At 43.0% G+C, this 20,878-nt stretch overlaps 1 protein-coding gene across 5 annotated transcripts in view; it reads left to right on the top strand.

Annotated features, from left to right (window-relative positions):
* Nucleotides 1–15,079, top strand: part of FAM13A (family with sequence similarity 13 member A) — a 131,376-nt gene extending 116,297 nt beyond the window's left edge. For 4 of the 5 annotated variants that reach the window (XM_026847533.1, XM_026847534.1, XM_026847531.1 and 1 more), the window contains 6 exons: nucleotides 385–468; nucleotides 4,557–4,652; nucleotides 6,169–6,252; nucleotides 10,269–10,465; nucleotides 11,143–11,244; nucleotides 11,992–15,079. In XM_026847533.1, coding sequence (XP_026703334.1) covers nucleotides 385–468; nucleotides 4,557–4,652; nucleotides 6,169–6,252; nucleotides 10,269–10,465; nucleotides 11,143–11,244; nucleotides 11,992–12,118 — 690 coding nt within the window. In that variant the 3' untranslated portion in view covers nucleotides 12,119–15,079. The remainder of the gene's footprint in view (nucleotides 1–384; nucleotides 469–4,556; nucleotides 4,653–6,168; nucleotides 6,253–10,268; nucleotides 10,466–11,142; nucleotides 11,245–11,991) is intronic. The other variant, XM_026847532.1, reaches the window with a different exon arrangement.
* Nucleotides 15,080–20,878: the final 5,799 nt, after the last annotated feature.

Genomic DNA, 20,878 nt, shown 5'->3' on the forward strand with positions numbered 1-20,878 from the left:
TTTGGAGAAAAGGAAAGAATGTGTGTTTTGTTGTAGAATTTACATTTCAGACCTTAAATTTAAAAGAGCCACCATCACTAAAAGTTGCATACCATTGTTTTTTCAAAGCGCACTAATAATCAATAAATTCCCCCTTACGTACACAAAACTTCATATGCAAAGTTTATATAGTTTTAATCTGCCTGCATTGTGCATAGGTGCCATTGACATTAACAGCCTCTTTGGCAATATAGTTGGGAAAAGAAGACTGGAAGGCAGAGATGAGTCTTCAAAACATTAATAACAAAATGACAGGACATTGGTTAGGCCACAAATCAGTATTGTTTGAGTCCAGGAATCTGACTTTTTTTTCTTCCTCCTCTTTCTCTGTGCCACTTTTCATAGGACATGACAAGAGATCAGATAGCAGCTGAAAAAGTGGCACTTCAAAAAGCTTTGCTGTATTACGAAAGCATTCATGGCAGACCGGTATGTACAGCAGTGTTTTTTTTCAAACTACATCTTTATATGTCTTTGTGGTAAATGATCCCCCTAATGCTCCTTTGATGTCATAGTCACTAGAACTTCTTGCTGTGCAAACCACACGTGCATCCTCTAATCCACCTCCCTGATCTTTCGCTACCGAGGAGTCTGTTCTCAGCAAGGTGCTGTCTGCATGCAGCACTGGATTTGGCAGATACCTGTAGGGCCAAGCCTACAGGCTGAATGTGCATTACTTTGGCATCACACTCGCCAAGATCCAGAGACATCCAGTTCATCCAGGCTCAACAGACTCACCAGTTTTGCCAAGGATACAGTCTGCACAGGAATAGTTGCGTGTGGTTCCCCATCCAACCAGGAATTTTGCATTCTGGTAGTACAAATGACTAGCTGGGAAGACAAGTGTGCATCCATTGCTCCTTCCTCCTCCTTAGAGAAGCTATAGTGTATTTCTCCCAGCACCTTGCTGTTTGTGGGGAGGCACCTGCCCTTTGCTATTTTCACAATCCTCTTGTGCCAAAGGGTTCATGAAACAGTTTGTCTCCTGAGCATCACAGCATAAGTTGAGAGGAGATTTCGTTCAAGCAGATTGTTTTTTTCCATGTGCTAGTGGAAGCAAAGGGTATGAGATTTCTTGCACATTTGATCTTAACAAAGAAAAATTATTTATGAAGACAGAGAATTAAGCACTGTGACCTATTGATCCCTGATGTCACAGAAACATGGTCTCTTCCACGCCACCACATTGGCTTTGTATGAATCTTTTCTCCTCTTTCACTGATGTAATTATTATCTTTGATACCAGCTGTATAGGTAAAGTAACTTAATTTCAGAGTGGTGCTAATCCCTTGAGCAGTGGCTTGGGAGCAGCAAATTATTGCTCATAAGGAATACTTGAATAGTGCAGCTGACAAATCTGTCATTCTGATGCTGCATGGGATTCCTGATCTCTTCCTTTTGCTCCCAAATTATTTCTTCCTTTGTCCATTGTTTTAAAAAAAGTCTCACTAATTTATTTAAATGCCTTCATGGAGTGCTAATATTGTACAATCACATATACCAGCAACTAAAACAGTGTAGTTGTATGAGAGGACATGCAGTTTTATTCTTGTGTAAAATAGCACAGGGGACTCCAGTTAACCTTCTGTGTCCTCCATGAGACTGGGTCTGCTTCTGCTGCTTTACAGTGATATAAATCAACAGGTGGCATCTCATTGAAGTGAACTTACTTAAATCAGTTTAAAAAGCGCACAAGCACGGAGGCTAGCTTGTCAGCATACCTGGTTTTTGTTTCTCCCCTTTCTGATGCTTTATTTATACAACTTTTATACAATGCTTTTTAGTTTGTCTCATTTTAAGTAAAGAGTCTATACCTAGCAACACTGAACTGCATGGCATGGAAGACTGAGGCTGATCAGCTTTTTCTGTTTCCAGCTCCTGGCACTGCAGCAGTGGAAAAGTACTGAGAGCTTGAGGAGAATGGGGATAGTTCAGCCAAGTATTTTTTTTTTACTTAAAGATATTTAACTAAAGAAGAAAAACAATGGGGCTCAGATTTATTGTGCAACTGGGTCTTTCTGCACCAGTGATAGATGAACCTGCAGAGGTAGAATGGATAGCCAAAAAGTCCATAGCTGCAGAAATTCTTGAGCTGCTCTAACAATGCAGGCAACGGTCTGTTCCTTGGCTGCTTCTCTTTTGCCATGTGGAGTGTGCCCCAGAGTTGTGTCAAAGGCTCCATTATTCCAAGAGTCTTTTTGCATTTTAATGTTATCCCAAAATATACTCAGGTTTTGCTGGTATTACTTATGTTTACCTACTGAGATGGTTTGCCTATGTGCTAAACATTTTCTTTCAGAATCTGCTTTCTGTTGAGTCTGCTGGTGTAAGTCTGCAGGGCTGACTCAGGCTCCATACACTTAATTTCCAACGTCTAAATTAATTCTCTGTGTTCTTCCTCCATACTGATAGTCAGATACTGAAGCATGTTGTTTATTTTTTCAATTCTTCAACATACCTAATGATTTTTTGCCCATTCCAAGGCTTATGCTTATTTTTCTGTACAAAACAGTGCTATTTATCGACTTTGAAATGTCGTTAACTGAAGGTTTGGTTCTCAGCCTCAGCATAGTCTTTTTTTTTTTTTAATTATTTTAGAAACAGAGACTATCTAAGCCAACAGTAGTACTGTGCCTCCTGTTCTACTAACTGCTAACCTGGTAAAGCTAGGAATAATATAATAAATATATTGGCTACCCAGTTTCTCCAGTTGTATGCTTGATTAGTCCAAACATCCAAAGTTGGAGGCAAGTTGCTAGCCAGTGGAATTGAATTCACCGTGAAGCTCTGTACAGAGAGGGCTGGGTGAATTGTTTGATGCTGCTCACATCCATCTAATCCACGCAAGCTGCTTACTCAAGGAACAGCCAGCTTGAGGAGGTGTTGAACATGCAGATCCTAGAGCTCACACTGCCTGTCTCTGTGCCCCTTATCAGCCTTGAGGACATTTGTATTGAACCCAGAATGGAATAAAAAGGTCTTCCTCCTTCTTCCTCCCTATTCATCTGCCCCCAACATAGGAAACAGGCTTGGTTATCAGGAGGAAGATTCTACCTCCAGATTCTTAGAGTTCATCCCTGCCAGTCCTGCTTCTGGCAATACTTACATCTCTTCTGTCCCTTGCAAACCAATATCCTCTCCTGTTCTGGAAGGAGGATGTAAAAGCTTTAGAAAGCTTACTCCAGTGAAAGCCAACTGCAGAGAAAATAAGACTTCATTTTAAAATTTCCTCCCTTTCTCAAGCTGTATCCCTTTCCCCCTGCTTCTGTTGTAGAAAGGGAGTCTGTACAGAGCTCCCTAGGGGTTACACTGTTGATGTTGATTTTTATATGGCAGCTGTTCAGATGTTCTGGTGATTAGCAGCGGTAAAAAGCCTTGAGGAAGACAGGCATGACATCAGAATCAGTTAAAGCTTCCCCTCATAAGAGCTTTATAATCTAAAGTTAGGCAGAAGATCTAATGGAAGGACAGTCATAGGGTGTGGGTCAGACAGTGCTGAATGCAAAGAAAGATGATGGTCAGGTTGGTTCTGCCAATTATTTTGTTTGCTTGTTTTCTAACCGTGCATTAACAAAACACTGGAGAAATAAAAACCCAAATTTGTCACAACAAGTACTTAGTTGGACAGACCTTTGCTTTCCTACACTAGCTGCTGTCTGTTAGGTCTTCCCTCTGCACTGTCAGTACTACTGAGATGTTTGGCTTAGCTTGGATCTGAAAGAAAACCATAAATGAACACTTACAGTTTGGAACTCTCAAACTGTGAAGGGAGCACAATGCAGCTAAGAGGAGTGGAGTTAGGGACAGAGCAATGTAAGGAAGGCTTGAGGTGGGCATCACAGCAGTAATCTGTCTTCTCTGCGTGACACAGCCCTGGCTCCTTCATCCCTTCTCAGCTCTGTGATAACTTCTCCCTAGCAAGGTTCTGGGAGGAGTGGTGGAAGACAAGGTTATGGGGTTAAAAAGATGAAGAACTGCTGGCTTGGACAGGAATTTAGGAGGAATAGCAAAGCCGGAAAGACGGCTTTTGTGAAATCTGTAGTTTAACCTACCCTGGGAAAGTCTCCTTACATTGCAGTATCCAATCAGTGCAGCTCATCTCTCTTTCCATGGGTCATAAACACTGCCTCTGAGGTCTCAGCCACAAGAATAAGGGTGGGAAACGTCATGTTGTGCCTCATAATGGTAGACGTGAGTACAAGCACAGACTGCTGCCTCTATGGGTCATTTTGTGTGGTGGACATATGATTCCCAAGTTGGTCATTTAAACCATCTCTCATACAGCCCCGTTAGAAGACACCCCACAGCTTGGGTGCTGCTCCATCAGGCACCTGGGACAGGAGATGCCATGACGTGCACAAACACTTGCATTACCTGTTTCGGGGCTAATGCTGGTAGCCTGTCATCCTCAGGAAATTCCCTTCAGGCCCCCTCTGATTAACAGCAATCACAGGCACATGCGTGTGGAGGGCTATCTGCTGCAGGCTTCATGGATGTTGCTGCTTTTTCCTTTTCAGGTTACCAAAAATGAACGACAGGTGATGAAGCCATTGTATGACAGGTATCGCTTGGTCAAGCAGATCCTCTCCAGAGCCAACACCATCCCTATTATTGTGAGTAGATCATTGGGGGGGGGGCTATTTCTTTGGTTTTGAGCTGAGGAAACAGGAATCGCCACACTTCTGCATACAACACAATCACTAAGGCCAAGTTCCAACCTCCCTTATCTCTCAAAGACCAAGCAAATGGGTGAATCAGTGACACACCATATACTGACATCGGGCAAAGCTGGTCAGTGGACTCAAGTGCCCACCCATGAGCCATGGGGCACATCTCACCTTGTGTTGTTTCTCTTCTTTTCCATTGGGCTGCTGCTGTTATTTCATCATCTTGTGTTTGGCTACAGCCTCACTTCCCTTTCCTTATCAGTCCACTCTGAGCTCTAGGTCTTCCGTGCTGCTTGGTTACACAGGATTGTATGTCAGGAACACAAACTAGTGTGGGTCCCACAGGAGAAAGGGCCAACAGTCTCCTAATGCTTCATTTGTATTGAAGAGAGCCTGCAAGTGGTGGATATTCCATCATTCGAGGTGGTGCTTTGTCATGGAGGCACTGCCACCAGCAAGGAATCCAATGCATCCCTCTAGGGAGCAAATGAGCTATCTCTTAATTTTAGACAACTTGTGTAGGCCACTTTTTAAAAATTATTTGATCTAAAAAATATACACAGAATACTTTTAGCCTGTCTATGGAAAAATAATTGTTTTGTCATGGTTCCTGTTTACTCTGTCATGTATGATCCTCTACTTTTTTTTTGCTGTTCCCAAGCAGCACTCATGTCCTGGCTGCTTTTTGTAGACCAGTGAATTGAATGCACAGCATTACTCAATGCAGTCACACTGAGAAGTGGGGGGTTTTCTGCAAATAGTGGGAGTTGGTCCTGCATTTAAAACAAAACAAAAAGCTGTTTCTCCTTGAATATGCAAAGTACTCCCTAAAATGTGTGCTGTGAAGATGGGACTGGCAATCAAGAAGGAAGAAACTGTATAGCTGTGCATGGACAGACTAACGCAAAGCTCTCGAAAGAGACACAGAACTGAAATTGCACAGTGGCTAGCGGAGGAGAGACAAGACTGGCTTTGCCCAGCCCTTTGAGTGAGAACAGTGAGAGGCTCGTGCAGAGGCAAGATACATTTGAAAATCCATCTCTACGTCATTAGGCATTTCAGTGGGAAATCAGGCTTCTGGAGTGCAAGCCTGGAGAGTCTAGCTGGTCTTACACTGTAGCTCAGGAAAGCCAACAAAATGGGGTGTGTGTGTCTGGACCTCGGGCTGGGGATTATTTTCTTGCAGCCTTTACTTTGTAGTTTCTGCCCAGCTAGTATTCCAGCATCCAAGCTTTTTTCTTAAGTGTTTGGCAGTGATGCTCCTTGCTAAGCAACATCCTGAGAGAAAACAGCCCAAGGTTCAGGGCGTTTGCCAGATATGTTTTTCTTCTTTAAGAAAGAGATTTCTCCTGATGGTCCAGCAGTGAGCTGAGAGTGAATGTGTGGGTGAGAATGAGCTGAGAGCAGGTGGTGGAGGAGAAAGGGGTTCATAATGTAACATACTTGTTAACACCTGTCACAGGGTTCCCCCTCCAGCAAGCGGAGAAGCCCTTTGCTGCAGCCAATTATCGAGGGCGAAACAGCTTCCTTCTTCAAGGAGATAAAGGTGAAGACCTCCAGCTGCTAACTAATTGCTCAGTTTGCATCAATTTTTCCCTTATACCAATGAAAGAGATTGATAATTTTTTTCCATCAGTGTTGATTTTTCTGCAGTGTTCTCCTGAAAAATCAGTAGCTGCTTTAAGCCTCACCAGTTCTGATCCAATTCTTCCCTTGTTGTAGATAAAGACTACAGTTTTTCCTTGGCTTTGCATTCTTTCCCATCCTTCTCTTTCCCTCTCCTCCTGCACATAATTTATTTTGCTTTAAAAAAGAAAAGTCACAATTAACTTTGTACCTTGCTTTTTTTCTTGCTTTCCTTCTTTCTTTTTAATGACACTAACTTGTTTTGTGGTAATTTTCCTCACTCCAAAGCTCTGTGGCTTGCACACAGCACTGTGGCAGGAATGAGCTCTCACAAAAACTAACACTCGCACGTGGAGCCAACCGGGGCACTTACAGGATCCTTACCTATTCCCATTCACGTGCTTATTTCATCCAGGGCAACCTTGTGAAGGGTATTTCTAACCAAGTCACATGAGGATGGAAGTAAACCACTTGGTTCTGCTAGTTAACAGTCAGATTTGGATGGCAGGATTGTTGTGTTTCTTTCTCATGCTGCTGTGGGGTAGTAATCCTTGGTGGTGAAGACTGCTACAATATTGGGCCTTCTTCACCTGAGAAGAAGGAAGGTCCAACAGTTGATCAGGACACACAGCGTGAAGCTGGGCCCTGGCTTGCTTTCATCACCCTTGCAATGTAATAGAGGAAAAAAATGTTTCAGCACACTTGGTTCATTTATCCGTTATCAAGCCAGCATTTGGTAATGGTGTAAATACTGCAGACCTAGACATCCAAGGTGGTTTGATTCTTAGGCAATTACAGTAGATTGTATATTAATAGGCTATTCAAGGCACATACTCATTTAAAACAGATTGCAGACTGAAGGTGTTAAACTGTTGTTTGGAGGCTGGTTAATCATCACTGAGCTCTCAGTATTTTCCAGATAACTGCTAGACTAAATCTGCAACAGTGGTCTGGTGAGGGGGTATTTTTGCTTGATTTTGGTTTTTACTTTTAGTGTGTCCTCTGTTTTTCACCTTTGCTTGTATCCAGAGTCAAAACTTAAAGCTATCAATTATGGTGATCTCTAATGACCAGCATGGCTGGTGCTCCACCAGTGCAGCATCACACCAGCTCAGCAGTGTCCTGTAGGGAATATAGACCTTGAGAGGTTTCTTACTGAAAATCAGGGTGACAGCCTTAAGCCCATTAATACTCACATGCCTGTTAACACTTAAATGGGGCCCTGTGAAGTTGCCTACACATGGCAACTTTGCTCTGAACTACACTCAGAACTAAAGAGGCAAAATTGCCAAAAGGCCTCAAAACTTAGCCCCTGTGTAAGTTCACTATGGGCAGAGCACTACCTATCTTGGTGGACCCCTGACACTGTTGGGTTTTTTGATTTTTGATTTTTTTTTTTTCTTTGAAGCATTTGGGAGAGTTGTATAAAATCTTGAAAGGTGATTTGAGGTAAAGCCGTACCAAACATTTGGGTATGATATCTTGAATATTGTCTGTGTTGAAAAAAATCATTGGGAAGCTTGCTTGGTGGGAGTGCTGATGATGGGATACTCTGGAGATTTTATATTTGTAACTTTGGAAAATTTAAACGTTTCATGATTGCCTAAAGATCCAAGCCTGAACAAGCCAAATGGATCTAGTCAATGAAGATCATTCTGGTTTGAGGTATAAATGCCAGCACAGGTTTAAAATAAGATTCCCATGTGAGACTTGTTGAAAACAAAGGCCTTAAATGGCCATTTCCATTCCAGTTGTCTCTAAGAATCCTTTTAATTTGCTCCTTTGTTTTAAACAGTGAAATGCTTTAAGAGGTTTTCTGACAGCCAGATGTAGTGTTTTGGCACTGAAGTCTAAACAAGTGAAATTTCTACCTTTTCTTTTCCTCTGATGGGCTTCCATTGGCAGGAGGCTCGCTCTTGAGCTGTGCCAGAGTAATCCTTGCTGGCTTGGGCAATGCACCGGTGCCCTGGAGCAAGGCAAGCAAGACAGGCTTATGGGCACCTGTGGGGAAGACACCTTGCATCTGTCCTCGGGAGCAGTTTGACACACTGCTTACAAAAGCTGTCGCTTTCCTTTCTTTCCAGAAAGGGAATCCAGAAGCAACTTGCTTTCCCAGAAAAGGGCGTGAGAGCTCTTTCTTTGGCGTTAGAGAGATTCCCCTAAATAAAGTGTGCTATTTTTACTGCTTGATTGACTTAGCAAATCCTCCTCCATGCCACAGCAGGATCGGCATTCTCATACTTCAGTCCTAGTTGCCCTTACCCGACAGGGCAGGACAGCATGCTTGAGGACTGGTAGATGGCAGTGAGCGATGGTCTCCCCTCCCCAGCCCAGCCTGAAGTTGTTTTCAGGGTTTAAGAACAGTACGTGACTGCTGTTTTATGCTTTCTGTTTAAACTGTATAATCTATGTCTAGAGAAATGGTCTTATCTAATCATATGCTAAATATTGCTTTAACTTTCACAAGTTCCCTGCAGATTTTCCTGAGATGTATTCAGACTTCTCTGTATCTTTTATTATTATTATTACTCAAAACTTCTCCCCAGCTAATCTTTCTTCATCCTGAAGCCTCCATCTTGGTTGTAATTCTCAGCCTGTAGCTTTGCATTGCAATTTCATGGCCTAGAGCTTTAACATAAGAAAATTCTGGGCAAAGTGATTTCATGTAAATGTATGTATTTATATATCATTGACTTTGAAGATTTAATGGGACTGTGCCAGGTCCTGGTATTACTTTTTCCCTTTTTGCCTGAAATGTGGAAGCAATCTCTTAGGAATAACTGAACTTTTGACAAGGAATCCCATGAAAAAAGGTAAAGAAAATGGCTTCTTTTTATTCCAGTGCAACAATACGTTTTTGCATACACTTGAAGACTTCAGTGATATTAGCCCTCAAAAGCTTTCAAAGATATGCAAGTGCTTAGATCCTTCCTGGCTAGAGTTACATGGTTGTAAAATAAATATACATACACATACATACATACATATTTAAGATATTTATTGTCCATGCTGGCATTTATTACTTTCTTCTAATGCTCCCACCTCATTCCTTATATTAAGGTTGAAAATTGCCTTCTAGAAATGTCTCTGTAGGAAAGAGAAGACTGGGCCCTGTTCCCTGATAATCCAGATGATTTCTGGATAGTGTTGCAGTACAAGCCCTGCATTTGAGAACACTATGAATTAGCAAGTACCAAGTGCAGCAGAGAGTTTCAAATTTTGTGCCTATGAATTTTGCAGAAAATTTGAACATAACGAATTCATCAGTGTACTTTTGGGAAATTGCACTAGGCAGACTGTTTCTACTCTAATTTTTAGTGTGTTCCAGCTAAATGGTACAGAGATGATGTCAGGAACATGTTAGCAAACAGCAGTTCTTTTACAGTCAATTGTATCCCACATTTGGACCATTAAAAGATGGATCTGAGCTCATTGATATCACTGTACAAGCATTTGAGGTCTTGAATTCAGCCATTAGAGAGAGCTGTTGAGCTCCATCTCTTGAGAGAATATTTCACATTTTAATCTGGCAATCTGTATGCTGCCAGGTATATTTGTAGGGAAACAGGGAGGATGGTGGGTGTGCTTTAGACAGTATGCCTAATGATGGTTAGTGGTTTTATTTACACCAGAATAGATAAATTAAAGCAATGGGTTGCTAAGAACCCCATGTATTCTTTTACTCAGTTTTTGTTGCCCTGAGTCTCCTTAACCAATCTGAATTAGTGGTTGTAGTTTCTCTGACATGCTTTGGGTATAGGATGTCTTACTGGTGGTCTTCTGGTGTCCTGTACTGCTTAGCAATTAAAGTGCTTGCTCTGCCTATCCACGTTCCATATCTGTTCCCCAGTGCATGTGGTAAAAGGAGGTATCTGTTTCTGAGAAGGGAAGCAGTAACCTGTTCTGTTTACCGGGGTGCTCTGTCGCTCTCCATAGGAGGAAGAGGAGGGGTCTGAGGATGACAGCAATGTGAAGCCAGATTTCACAATTACCGTGAAAACAGATTTCAACGTGCGTAGCTTCTTGGATCAACTAGAAGACGATGCTGACGGATTTGTTTCCCCAGTGGATGATAAAATGCCAGCTAGGAGCAATCAGGATATGGGACTTTCGAATCTCCATGAAGCATCCATGTATGTTGAATTCACAGGCAACTTCAAAAAGTTATTTCTTGCTACGATACCATTTTATTTGTCAGAAAACTGTCTAGATTTTTTTTTCCCATTTATGATCTGAGTCAGAAGTTTTTGCGCTTCATTTTTAAATGCAATACACCCTCATATGAAAGGGTTTGGGAGGAAACTACCTTGCTCTGATACTGATATTCAACTTTGCATCTTTGGATTCTAGCACTAAATAGTAGCTCTGCTTCACCAGTAACAGGCCTTTATCATGAAAACAACCCTGTACTCTACAAGGTTTTTCACGTTTTGGAGAGGTCAAGTTGCTAGTTCCAATCATGTAGGTCTGATGCACACACACATAGGTCATAGCCTTAAGTCGTGACCATGAATCTGGATCCTATAGGAGTCACCAAAACCAGTCCCATCTTCAGGTTTCATAGAAGTTAGTGGTGAATTGTGAAATGCACACTTGACCTCCTTAGATGCTTCAGCTTCAGCGTATGATCATTTTGCTGAACTAAATTCAGAGAGCTTTGTGTTACAAGTAACATTAGATCGCCAGAGCTGTTTGCAGGAGCAGCTCCATCACTTGGCATACATACAACCATACATTTGTAGATTTGCTGTGTGTTTCCTGTTATAATTGTGCACATATGTATAATCTTGTTTATATTTAAACCCAACAGCCCTGAACTCTTAGAGCAGCTTCAGGAAGTCAGGGAAGAGAAAAAGCGAATCAGAAAAAAATTGAGAGACTTTGAAGATAATTTTTTCCGACAAAATGGAAGGTAATTTCTTAGCTTCCTCTCTGTCTTCAGCTACTTTTAATCTGTTTGGCATCTACAAAGACCTCCAAATATGGAAGGTTACCGGAATTCACTGTTACGTATTTCTTCATCATCATCAGTGTTTTACCCACATTCATTACAGTTGCCCATTAAAATTAATTGCCTCCCCATCCAAAAAAAAAAAGTCAGCGACCACAGCCTCTTTGAAAAATTTGTCTTAGGACAAGCAGTGGGAAGTAAAAGTACATATTGTGAAAATCCAGCTGCCTCTAGCACAGCTGACAGAAATTATGGAAAAGTTTCTTAGTGATAGAATAATTGGGTTTTTTCCTGATGATGTGTGTTTAGATTTCTGTCAAATTCTTGCTTGTCTGTGAGGTATTCAGACACTAGTTTACAAGTATTTCTGCTTTAGTGTAGCTGGGTTATTTTCAGAAAAAGTCCCTCATGAATGAGCTGATAGAATGTTTTAATATATTTATAGTCTTAAATTATCTTGTTAGTTTCTTGCCACCAGCCATCATCCTTAGAGGTTCTTCTAAAATCACTGAAAACTTAGTTTGTTTGCCCCTCTTTATGTTTGGGGGTTTTTTTCCCCTCTCAAAGAATAAAAGGTTTGGTTTTCTTCCCTGATGGGGAGTGGAGGAGAGGAGATGCTTTGTAGGTCTTGTTGGGGGACGGAGGGAGGCTGCTGAGGGAAGATGTCATGTTACAGAAATCCTCATGATCTGCTTTCACTCCCACTAGGAATGTGCAGAAAGAGGACCGCACTCCTATGGCTGAAGAATACAACGAATACAAGCAGATTAAGGCCAAGCTGAGGCTGCTGGAGGTCCTGATCAGTAAAAGAGATATTAGCTCCAAGATCATGTAAAGCAGGAGAATGTTTTTGCCGGTAAACAAAGAGGAGAGAGCACCAAATGGACAAATGCGTGAAGTGGATGCAGCGGGAGCTTGGCTGGGGAAAGCTGGGGAGCTCCCTGGGAACTGAAGGGCCATTTCCAGAGGCAGGAGGGGGAGGAAAGGTGGCTTTCCATCACTCTCTACACTTGCTGTTGCTCACTCTTTCTCCAGGCCTGATGCCCAAAATGGAGTTTGCCAGTGTAGGAGACATGACACTGCGCTCAGTGACTTCACTGAAGGGATCCTTCTGTATTGATTTGCTTACAGATTCTGTAATATTTAGAGTATCAAACCCAGCCATACTATTTTTTTTCCCAGGACACCATAGTAAGAGGCAAAGTAGGATGAATAGTGATTAAATGATCAAATAGCTTCTACTTTAGATTAAGAGACAAATGCCCTGACTGATCTCATGTGAAGGCACAGGTCAGAGAGCATCAAGAGTGTTCTTTTGTAGCTACAGTAAAGATTTTCTCAGACTTTTGACCTGACTGTTTGGAGTCCAGCATCTTCTTTGCTCTAGATAAATGCTGTAAGAATCTCCTGGTTGTCACCCAGAGCTGGTGTGGGTTACAGTTTTGCCTAGACTTGAGTTGGGTTTTCTTCCCACTTTTTGGATGACCAGTTTGGCTGAATTAGAAGAAAGTACTTGCATCTGTTTGGGATAGCAAAGAAGATGAGCTGGGCAGAAGGTTCTTGCTGGCTTGTTCTGCTTGGAAGGTGATACTGTAACATTGTTACCATGTTTAGGCAACTGGGAAGAAGAGACATTTTAAAAGCTTTCAGTCAGAATCCCTTGGAATTTTGGTAGCTGATCAGTTAAATGTCTGCTGTCAGTCTGGAAGGTACCTGAAAGACCCACCCCATTAGTACATTGCTTCATCATCTGATGCAGATGTAAGAGTCCAACCTGAACAGTCTGTGTGGGTGTCATACATACTCGCTAGCCTAAATTTTGTTCCTTTATGTACACCAATCAATCAGACTGTGAGCTGCAGCAATGACGCTGTGATGGTGGTCTTTTCTTCCTGGTGAGTACTGGTGGTATACCAGCACAGAGGATACAGGGAACTGAAAGCCTAGAGCCATGCTCTGCCTATAGAAAGAGCCCATGTCTCAGGTGCAGGTTTTGGCAATTCACCATATTCAAATTCATTTATGACTTTCAGAAAAGAAAGTCCTGGGATGCCTGATTCAAGTGATTTTGTCAGACAGTGAAAGGCAACGAGTTCAGGAATGTATGAAGTAGTTGAGGGCTCGGAGTTCTGCAGTCCTGGGCCACCTGGGCTCGCTCTCCCACGCTAGAGGCTTGTGTGCACCAACAAGCCAAGGCTCGACCCTGATGTCCCAGGGTGAGCATTTCTGAAATGGTTTCTTTCGACTTGATCCCCCAGGGAGCTAACGTGCAGAAGCCAAATGTCTGAGATCAAATGCAGTGCCAGTTGTCATAGCCAGGCCTTATGCAAGTCATGCCAGAGGAGGCAACAAGAAGACCCCCTAAACAACTTCTCCCCCTTCCTTCTTTATATGGGCAAGTATGCTCACAAGCAGATATATAGGGGTTGTGGTACTTAGACTTACCCCCTTCCACTCACTGTATGTGCTATGTTAATTCTTGCCAAAACCAATGCTGAAGGTGTTTCGGTCTCTTCAAGACCCATAAACACTTCAGAAGGCAGCCTTCTCCCAGGGGGTTTGCACATACCCACTCATTACTAGTCTGGATGGGTAAGGCAATTATGTGTGTTAGTCAAAGCACTTAGGACAGGGACTCCTGGGTTGTTTGTATTTTTTTTATTGATTGTAGACTTGCCCTTTCTATATAAAATCAGTCTAGACTGAATTTGATAGTTCCAAGGAGTCCAAAGGCGTGCTGACCTGGGGCTTGGCTTTTCAGAGATGCTGAGTTCCCATTACATGAATGTGGGCTCTGCCTCTGCAAAACTGATCCTTTGGGTATGTTAACTGGTCTGATAAATGGGCTCGAAAACTGCTTTTGGAGATGTTTGACTGTGAGGGAAGCATGTCCAGGGTAACCCCCTGTCTGAACACAGGGCAGTGCAGGAAAACAGCTGTGCCTTCGTCTTTCAGCCTGCTCATATGGGCTCTTCTTCTTTTGAGGCCGTAGTCAGCTCTCCCCACTTATTTTAGATAGAGCAGCTGAGCCAAACCAGCTGCAGTGTCACTACTAGTAGAAGTGTGGGATGAGAAAGGATGTTGCGTTACTAAAAAATCCTTAGCACTGGCTCAGTTCTGTGTTGTTCAGACCCAGTTCAGAAAAGCAAAAACATGCATGGTGAGCATATGCCTCAAGCTGGTCTGCCTTTGGGATTTTGCTGAATTATGATGGACTAAAGCTTGGGCATTTTGTTGAATCTGGGCCTGGACATCTTTGTATGGACAAGACAAGCAGTCTTTGCCCTTTTTTTCATAGTCATTCATTTTTCCAGTGGGCCAAGGCTTCCCAGGAGCATGTTTTCTCTGCTTATTTTTTAAAAGCCTGTTTGCACTGTGTACTGATAAATTACCTGTTTTGCTGGGTTTTGCCCCTGACAAATCTTGATAAATGATATGTAGGGAACAGTCCATTTTATTTTTAAACTGATGAGATTGTAGCATTTTCTGATGCTTAGTTACCGCTGTTTACATCGTATATTGCTAGAATTTCAGATAGTTTATATGAAATGCAAGTACAATTATGCACTTTAGAGAGTTTATATTTTTGAACTTTGAAAGCTAAAAGTAACAAAACCTGTTAACTGAGATTGTACATTAAAAGAAAAAAAAAAAACACAGCACACCTAGCCATCTCTCTCTTTAAACTGTTTTTTTCAAGTCTTTCCCCATGGAAAAAAATTTTTAAAAACCCAAAAAAATAGCCAAACCCAAAAATATCATCTGCCTCATTACGAAGGAAACTGCTAGGAAAGACTGTTGTAGAGAAGAAGGGAATTTTAAAATTCCAGTCCTGGAAAGACACATACAAATGCTCAAATTTCTGTCCTGGTTTGCAGATGCTGTGACTCCCCTCTCCCAGGCCTGCACAGGAGGAGGGCTCCATGACCTGAGCACTAAAATGTTGTCTTTGTATCTCCCACAGATGATTTAACTTCTCACTAATCACAAACAGCCAGAAATTGTTTGCCCCACCACACTGCTCTAAGTCAATCCAAGCAACACCTGTGCATTTTGTCTGATGATTTGTCTATGCTAACATCAATGACTATTGACTGGAGAACATTAAATACAAGACTGTGTTTTTTTAAAGGTGTGAAGTACTGTACAAAAATCTACTTTATGTGAGATAAATAAGCTGTTAGTATAAGACAACCTGTTTTCATGTCACTCAAACAAACTGCTGTCGGATGGCAGTACAGTCTGTTGGGCTTCCCATCCACTGGGGCCATTTCAGACGCATGTTTGTGTGTTACCACATCAAGGTATAATAAATCATTGCGGTTTATTTAAATGATGACGATGAATGGGTTGTGGACAAAATTAAGATTGCTAGAGTTAAAGACAGAGGAAAAACTTGTCATTCTTACAAGTTGCATTTGTTCTGTTTACTCCTGAGTAAACAGTCAAATAATGGATGTTGATGTTAAAGGCAGTGAAATTAAAACATCTTCTCTTTTAATCAATTTGCTAAGACATCAGTTGTTATTCCTGGGACATGCAAGTTTCAGAGGGTAAGTGCTGTCAGACATCCTCCAGCCTGAGGTGCTTCCCGAGTCCTCTTGGGAGATGTTTGCAGACCGGTGATTCACTGGCGCTTGAAACAAGCTGCCGCGGTGGGAGCCAGGCTGTAGCCTGTGACTGTCCCCACAGTGCTGTGGGACTGAAGCGTCCCTGTGCTGGCCGGCCAGCAGGGCTGTTCCCTTTCCTGCAGCCGGTGGCCCTTGCTGGCTGGTGGCAACTGTGCAGAAGCCCAGCTTTTGTCACACATGAAACCAGCTGGTGCTTGGTGTATGTACAGGGTGTGGAGCTGTACTTCAGCTTGTTCTTCAGCTTACTTTGGCTTCACTATTTCCATTTCCCCTATTGGGGAAGGGATCCAAGGACTTTGGGCTGTTGGAGAGGGAATTTGGGTCCAGGCTCGTTTCTCTAAGCCAAGGCATAAGAGGGAACTTTGCTTGCTCCTGTGCAGATGGAGAAGTAATTTTGCATTTGAAACTGTAACAAACAATGCATTCACTGACCCACTCGGTGGAAGTGGTGGCTCACTTCCTAGCTCTGGATGCTGTCAGATTTTTGAAGGGCACAAAGACCCTTATCCCAGTGGGTGCACACGCACACAGTGCCTTCCGGTTTGGCAGAGCATGCAGCTTCTAGCACTGTCCTCTGCATGTGTTAAAAAAATGTACTGTTAGCACTAGGAGCAGCATCAGAACTGTAGTAACATGTTGCATGCCTCATGGGCTGGGCTGATGTTCATTTACCCTTGGGAAACACTCCCGTGCCTCACGTGCCACCGACCACGCTGGAGCCCCACCCTGTTGCTGCTGGAGTTAACACCCATCTGCAGCAGGAGGAGGAGCCTTGGCGTGAGGCGTTACTTGATGCGTGTACCAGCGCTTGCGATACTGGTCTGACGGCAAAATTTATGTGTGTGGAGAGAAATCTCTCTCCCTACGTCTGAGTTGCCTAACTCCCTCTCTCACTCCTCTGAAGAGCAGCTGCTTGCTGCCTCTGTGGTCCCTAGTTAACAGGGGGAGCGCTGTATTAGTGCTAAAGGTGATGCTGTTCTGGTACAGGGGCTGTGGGGGTTCAGGGGCAGAGATTTGTTTCTGCAGGGGATGCCCCTTGCAAACATTTAAATAATGCATAAAACAACTGTAAATGGTAAATTGAGAGTGCAACTACTGAAAAAGCTGGGGAACTTATTCCTTGTAAGTGCAGCGGGTGAAATTCTGGCTCTACTGAAAGCAAGTGTTGCTGTTGGTTTTGCAGTAGTGCTCAACTGCACTTCAGCAGTGCTTGCTTTTAAGAAAGGAGTTAGCCCAGCCTCAGCTGGCTGTGACCAACTCCTCCTCTTCCTTGCCACTTTTCCAGGAAAAAAAAAAAACAATGGGGACTGAAATTGTCACAGACTATTTCAAAAATAAGTTCTGCACTAATTTCAAAATATGAAGTACCCCACAGTCAGTAAGAAGGGGAGTAAGTGGGGCAAATCTACATCAGCGAACGGCAACAAGCAGAGATGCAAAAATGAGAGTGAGCCAAGCCAACAGCAAAGCAGGATTTCCTTGTCTCCCATTGCTCCTTCAGGGGGTGGCTAGGGTATCGGTGCCTTTGACCATCGTGGTGTTCAGCATCTCAGGCCTTCGCTTGGGATGTGAGACATGTAAATTGCTTTCAAGAGTCCAACTATGACCAGCCCCCTTCCACCCTTATGTGTCTTAGTGCCCCAAATTAAGATTAATGGAAAACTTGTAAAATGCTCTCACCCGTGGAGATGGGCTCTTGCCTTTCCAGCTGTTGAGGGGGGCAGTTGAGTCTCACCAACCTGTACAGTCACTCACAGCATGGCGTGTTGTACACTTACTGGACCTTATGCGTTCAGAGTGATCCTTGTGCCTCCCTTTGGACACCAGCATGCAGTGGTCAACTGTTTCCTACTAAATGGGTGTGTGTAAACATGAAACAAGATACATTTATGCAAATAGCTTGACATATATCACATAGTTGAGGTGGTTCAGTGCAGAAGCCAGTACTGGGGAAGGGGGGATGGAGTTGTGCTTGACTGAAAACAAATTATTAACAATCACTTTTTTCAGACTGCATTTGCTGTATGAAAGCAACTACGTTAACTGTCATGCAGCCCATATATTCCACAACTAATGAAACCTCAGCAAATAGGGGCTTGGGGCTATGTTTACATGATCTATGGAAGCAAGTTTAATTTGAATATGTGGTGTCTTTTTTAATGTAAATGGTTTGACAAACATTTTATATTTTTTATGAAACAAGAAAATAAAAGTATTTTGACAGCAGGTGTTTGATGACAACTTCTGTTACATGTGTAACACTGCTAGAGGTGGCTCAGCTCCATAGACAAGCAGCTGGGCAGCAGCAATCTCCCTGCCCTTGTCCTGGCAGCCCTGAGCTGGCTCCCCCCACCTTGGTCATCTTGCCAAAAAAGAGGAGAAGTGGGGGTGATACTTAACCCAAAGTGGGGGGAGTGAAATAACACATTGCCCCAAGATAAGGCAGCCAGGCAGGGCCTGAGCTGCATGTGCAGACACATGTGCATGCTGGCATACAGCTGTGCCCTGGCTGCCCTCCTCCTCTTCCTCAGCTGGACAGGGCTGACAGTTGCTGATAGAAGACATGTGCATGTATATATTATATAAAAAAGTATATACATTATATCTACACTATCTGCAATACACTCACTATAAGCACAATACTCTATATACAAAACATACACTATCATACAAGTATATGTGTGTATATATATATATATATATCTATCTATCTATATATATATATCTATATCTCCCCCTTACACAATCACACAGCATATACCTTGCATCGTTTATAGAGAAAGCAGATATATGTTTGTGCATATACCTCTATGTACTTATAGATCTATCCCAGGCAGAGAAGTATTTTACTTTGTTCTGAAAAAAACTTTCTGGTAGAAAATGCCACTTCGTGTCTGGCATTTGAGCAGTGCCCCCGTTTTCCACCAGTGTCACGACAGCCCTTTCCCCAGCAGCCCCACTGAGGGCTGAGTCATCTTTTTGTTTCACTTCAGCCTGCCCTTCTTGCAGGTACAACACAAATGCTTTAGATACACAGTTTTAGCTTGATAAGATTTATTTGTAGGTATATGACAACAGATGCAGTACCATAAGTAACATTAATTACAGACTGTGTTACAAACATATATATGTCTGTTTGTTTAAACATTATATATATATATACACACACACAAACAGACATATACATGCACATGGTACCTCATTATTAATCCTACCTTTTGTTTACCCACACAGCTAAAGAAAAGAGAGCAGCACCCTTCCTTCATAAACTCAGGAAAGTTGAAGTCCTAAACCCAGATGATGGAAATCCTGTATTAAGCCAGTAAATTAACTGTATTTGCACACACTGATGTCCCACAGTGCTGGGGAGCCAGGCACGCCCCATGAGGCCTCATCCTTGCCAGCTGAATCCCACAGGGCTGTGGGGCCAGGCAGGAGATGCACCATGAGGAAAGGCACCACTGCAGGCCCTGCTGCCTGTGAGGTTGGAGGAAAGGAGGAGAAACACCAGGGACATGGGGATGAAGGGACAGGCTTGGATAGGTTCAGGTGCGGTCTTAACTCCCCAGCTCTTCCACGGAGGACTTGCCTGGCTTTGGCCAAGCCAGGACAGGCAAATAAAACTTCTCCTGCTCCATCTGTGAAGACAGCAAGTCCCCTGGGGCTGGGGAGCTCACCAGCAGCAGGACCAAGGCAGCATGCTCCTTCCAGATGCCGAGAGGTACAGCAAGAGCAGCAGGAGAGGCAGTGCCGGGGCCAGGAGCAGCCCCTCTTCTGCTGTCTGACACAAAGGCAGCCACTCAGTCAGAATTAAACATCAAATTTATTGCATAATACTGTACTATGTACACACACATCGAAAATAAACATTTTATATAATTGTATATTTGTCTTCAATGCTGCATTAGAAAGAGGCTGGAGGGCTCTCGGTGTAGCCTACAGCTTGTCTTAAAAAACCCAGAAGCCTAAAACCTTTTGTTATGAGGTGCAAAGTTCAATACTGTATATTGAACATGGTGCATAAATACTAATAACAAGTCATGTCAAAACCACCCTAGGCTTAAAATGAGATTTACAACAAGACCTGAAAAATGGGAGGAATCATTCAAACTTCATTTAATGGGGGAGTGAGGCTGGAGGAAAGAGGATAAAGGCTCTCCAACTTACAGGATAGTTTTAGAGTATGCAAAAATCATTACCAAGTGCTAACTAACGTACATTTCCAGGATATTTCATACAGATTGTCCTTTAGGCCCCTCAGCAAAACAGCTATCAAGTAAAAGGGCTCCTCTCAAACAGCAAAATAAAGTAACCCTAACTGCAAAGATAAAACCAAACTCCAAACAGAAGGTCATCACCCAAATGTGGGTCTCACGCTTCTTTTTCTTTTATCTGACCTGATGGGACTGGAGAGCCTGTACACACCTCACGCACTCACACACCCCCGCACGCTCACAGGCACACACGTGTACATTCACACACACACACAACTCCTCTGGAGAAAGGCGGCAGTGGTCACAGCAGCCACCTCACCTTGTGTTGCAGTAACAGGTCTGTTCGGATGGAAAAATAGGGCTCAGCAAAGCCCACCCATCGAACTCACAGACTTGCCAAGATAGAAACACAACACCAGAGAGATGCAATTTGACAAAACTGTTATTATAGGTAGGATCTGTCCTTCCACAAGCCTGAACACAAACCCCGATCCAGAGGAGTCTGAGACTTCTTTAAGACGACATTGCTTGGAAATAAAATTTGAGACAAGGTAGGAAAAACAACCCAACCCCCCCCCAAATCAACACATTCTCCATGAGACATCCTGGTGCAAAGACAGAGCATCACCCTGGGGGTCACAAATGACATCCCAGCCTAGTACCATCTGCCAAGGACCAAAGGGCAGAGGGGAAATTTCCATTCAAAGCAAGCAAGAACCAGCTTGCATTTAAAAAGGGAGGAAAAAGGGG

This window comes from Athene cunicularia, assembly GCF_003259725.1.
Source record: "Athene cunicularia isolate RWA chromosome 4 unlocalized genomic scaffold, athCun1 chr4_part2, whole genome shotgun sequence".
NCBI lineage: Eukaryota > Metazoa > Chordata > Aves > Strigiformes > Strigidae > Athene > Athene cunicularia.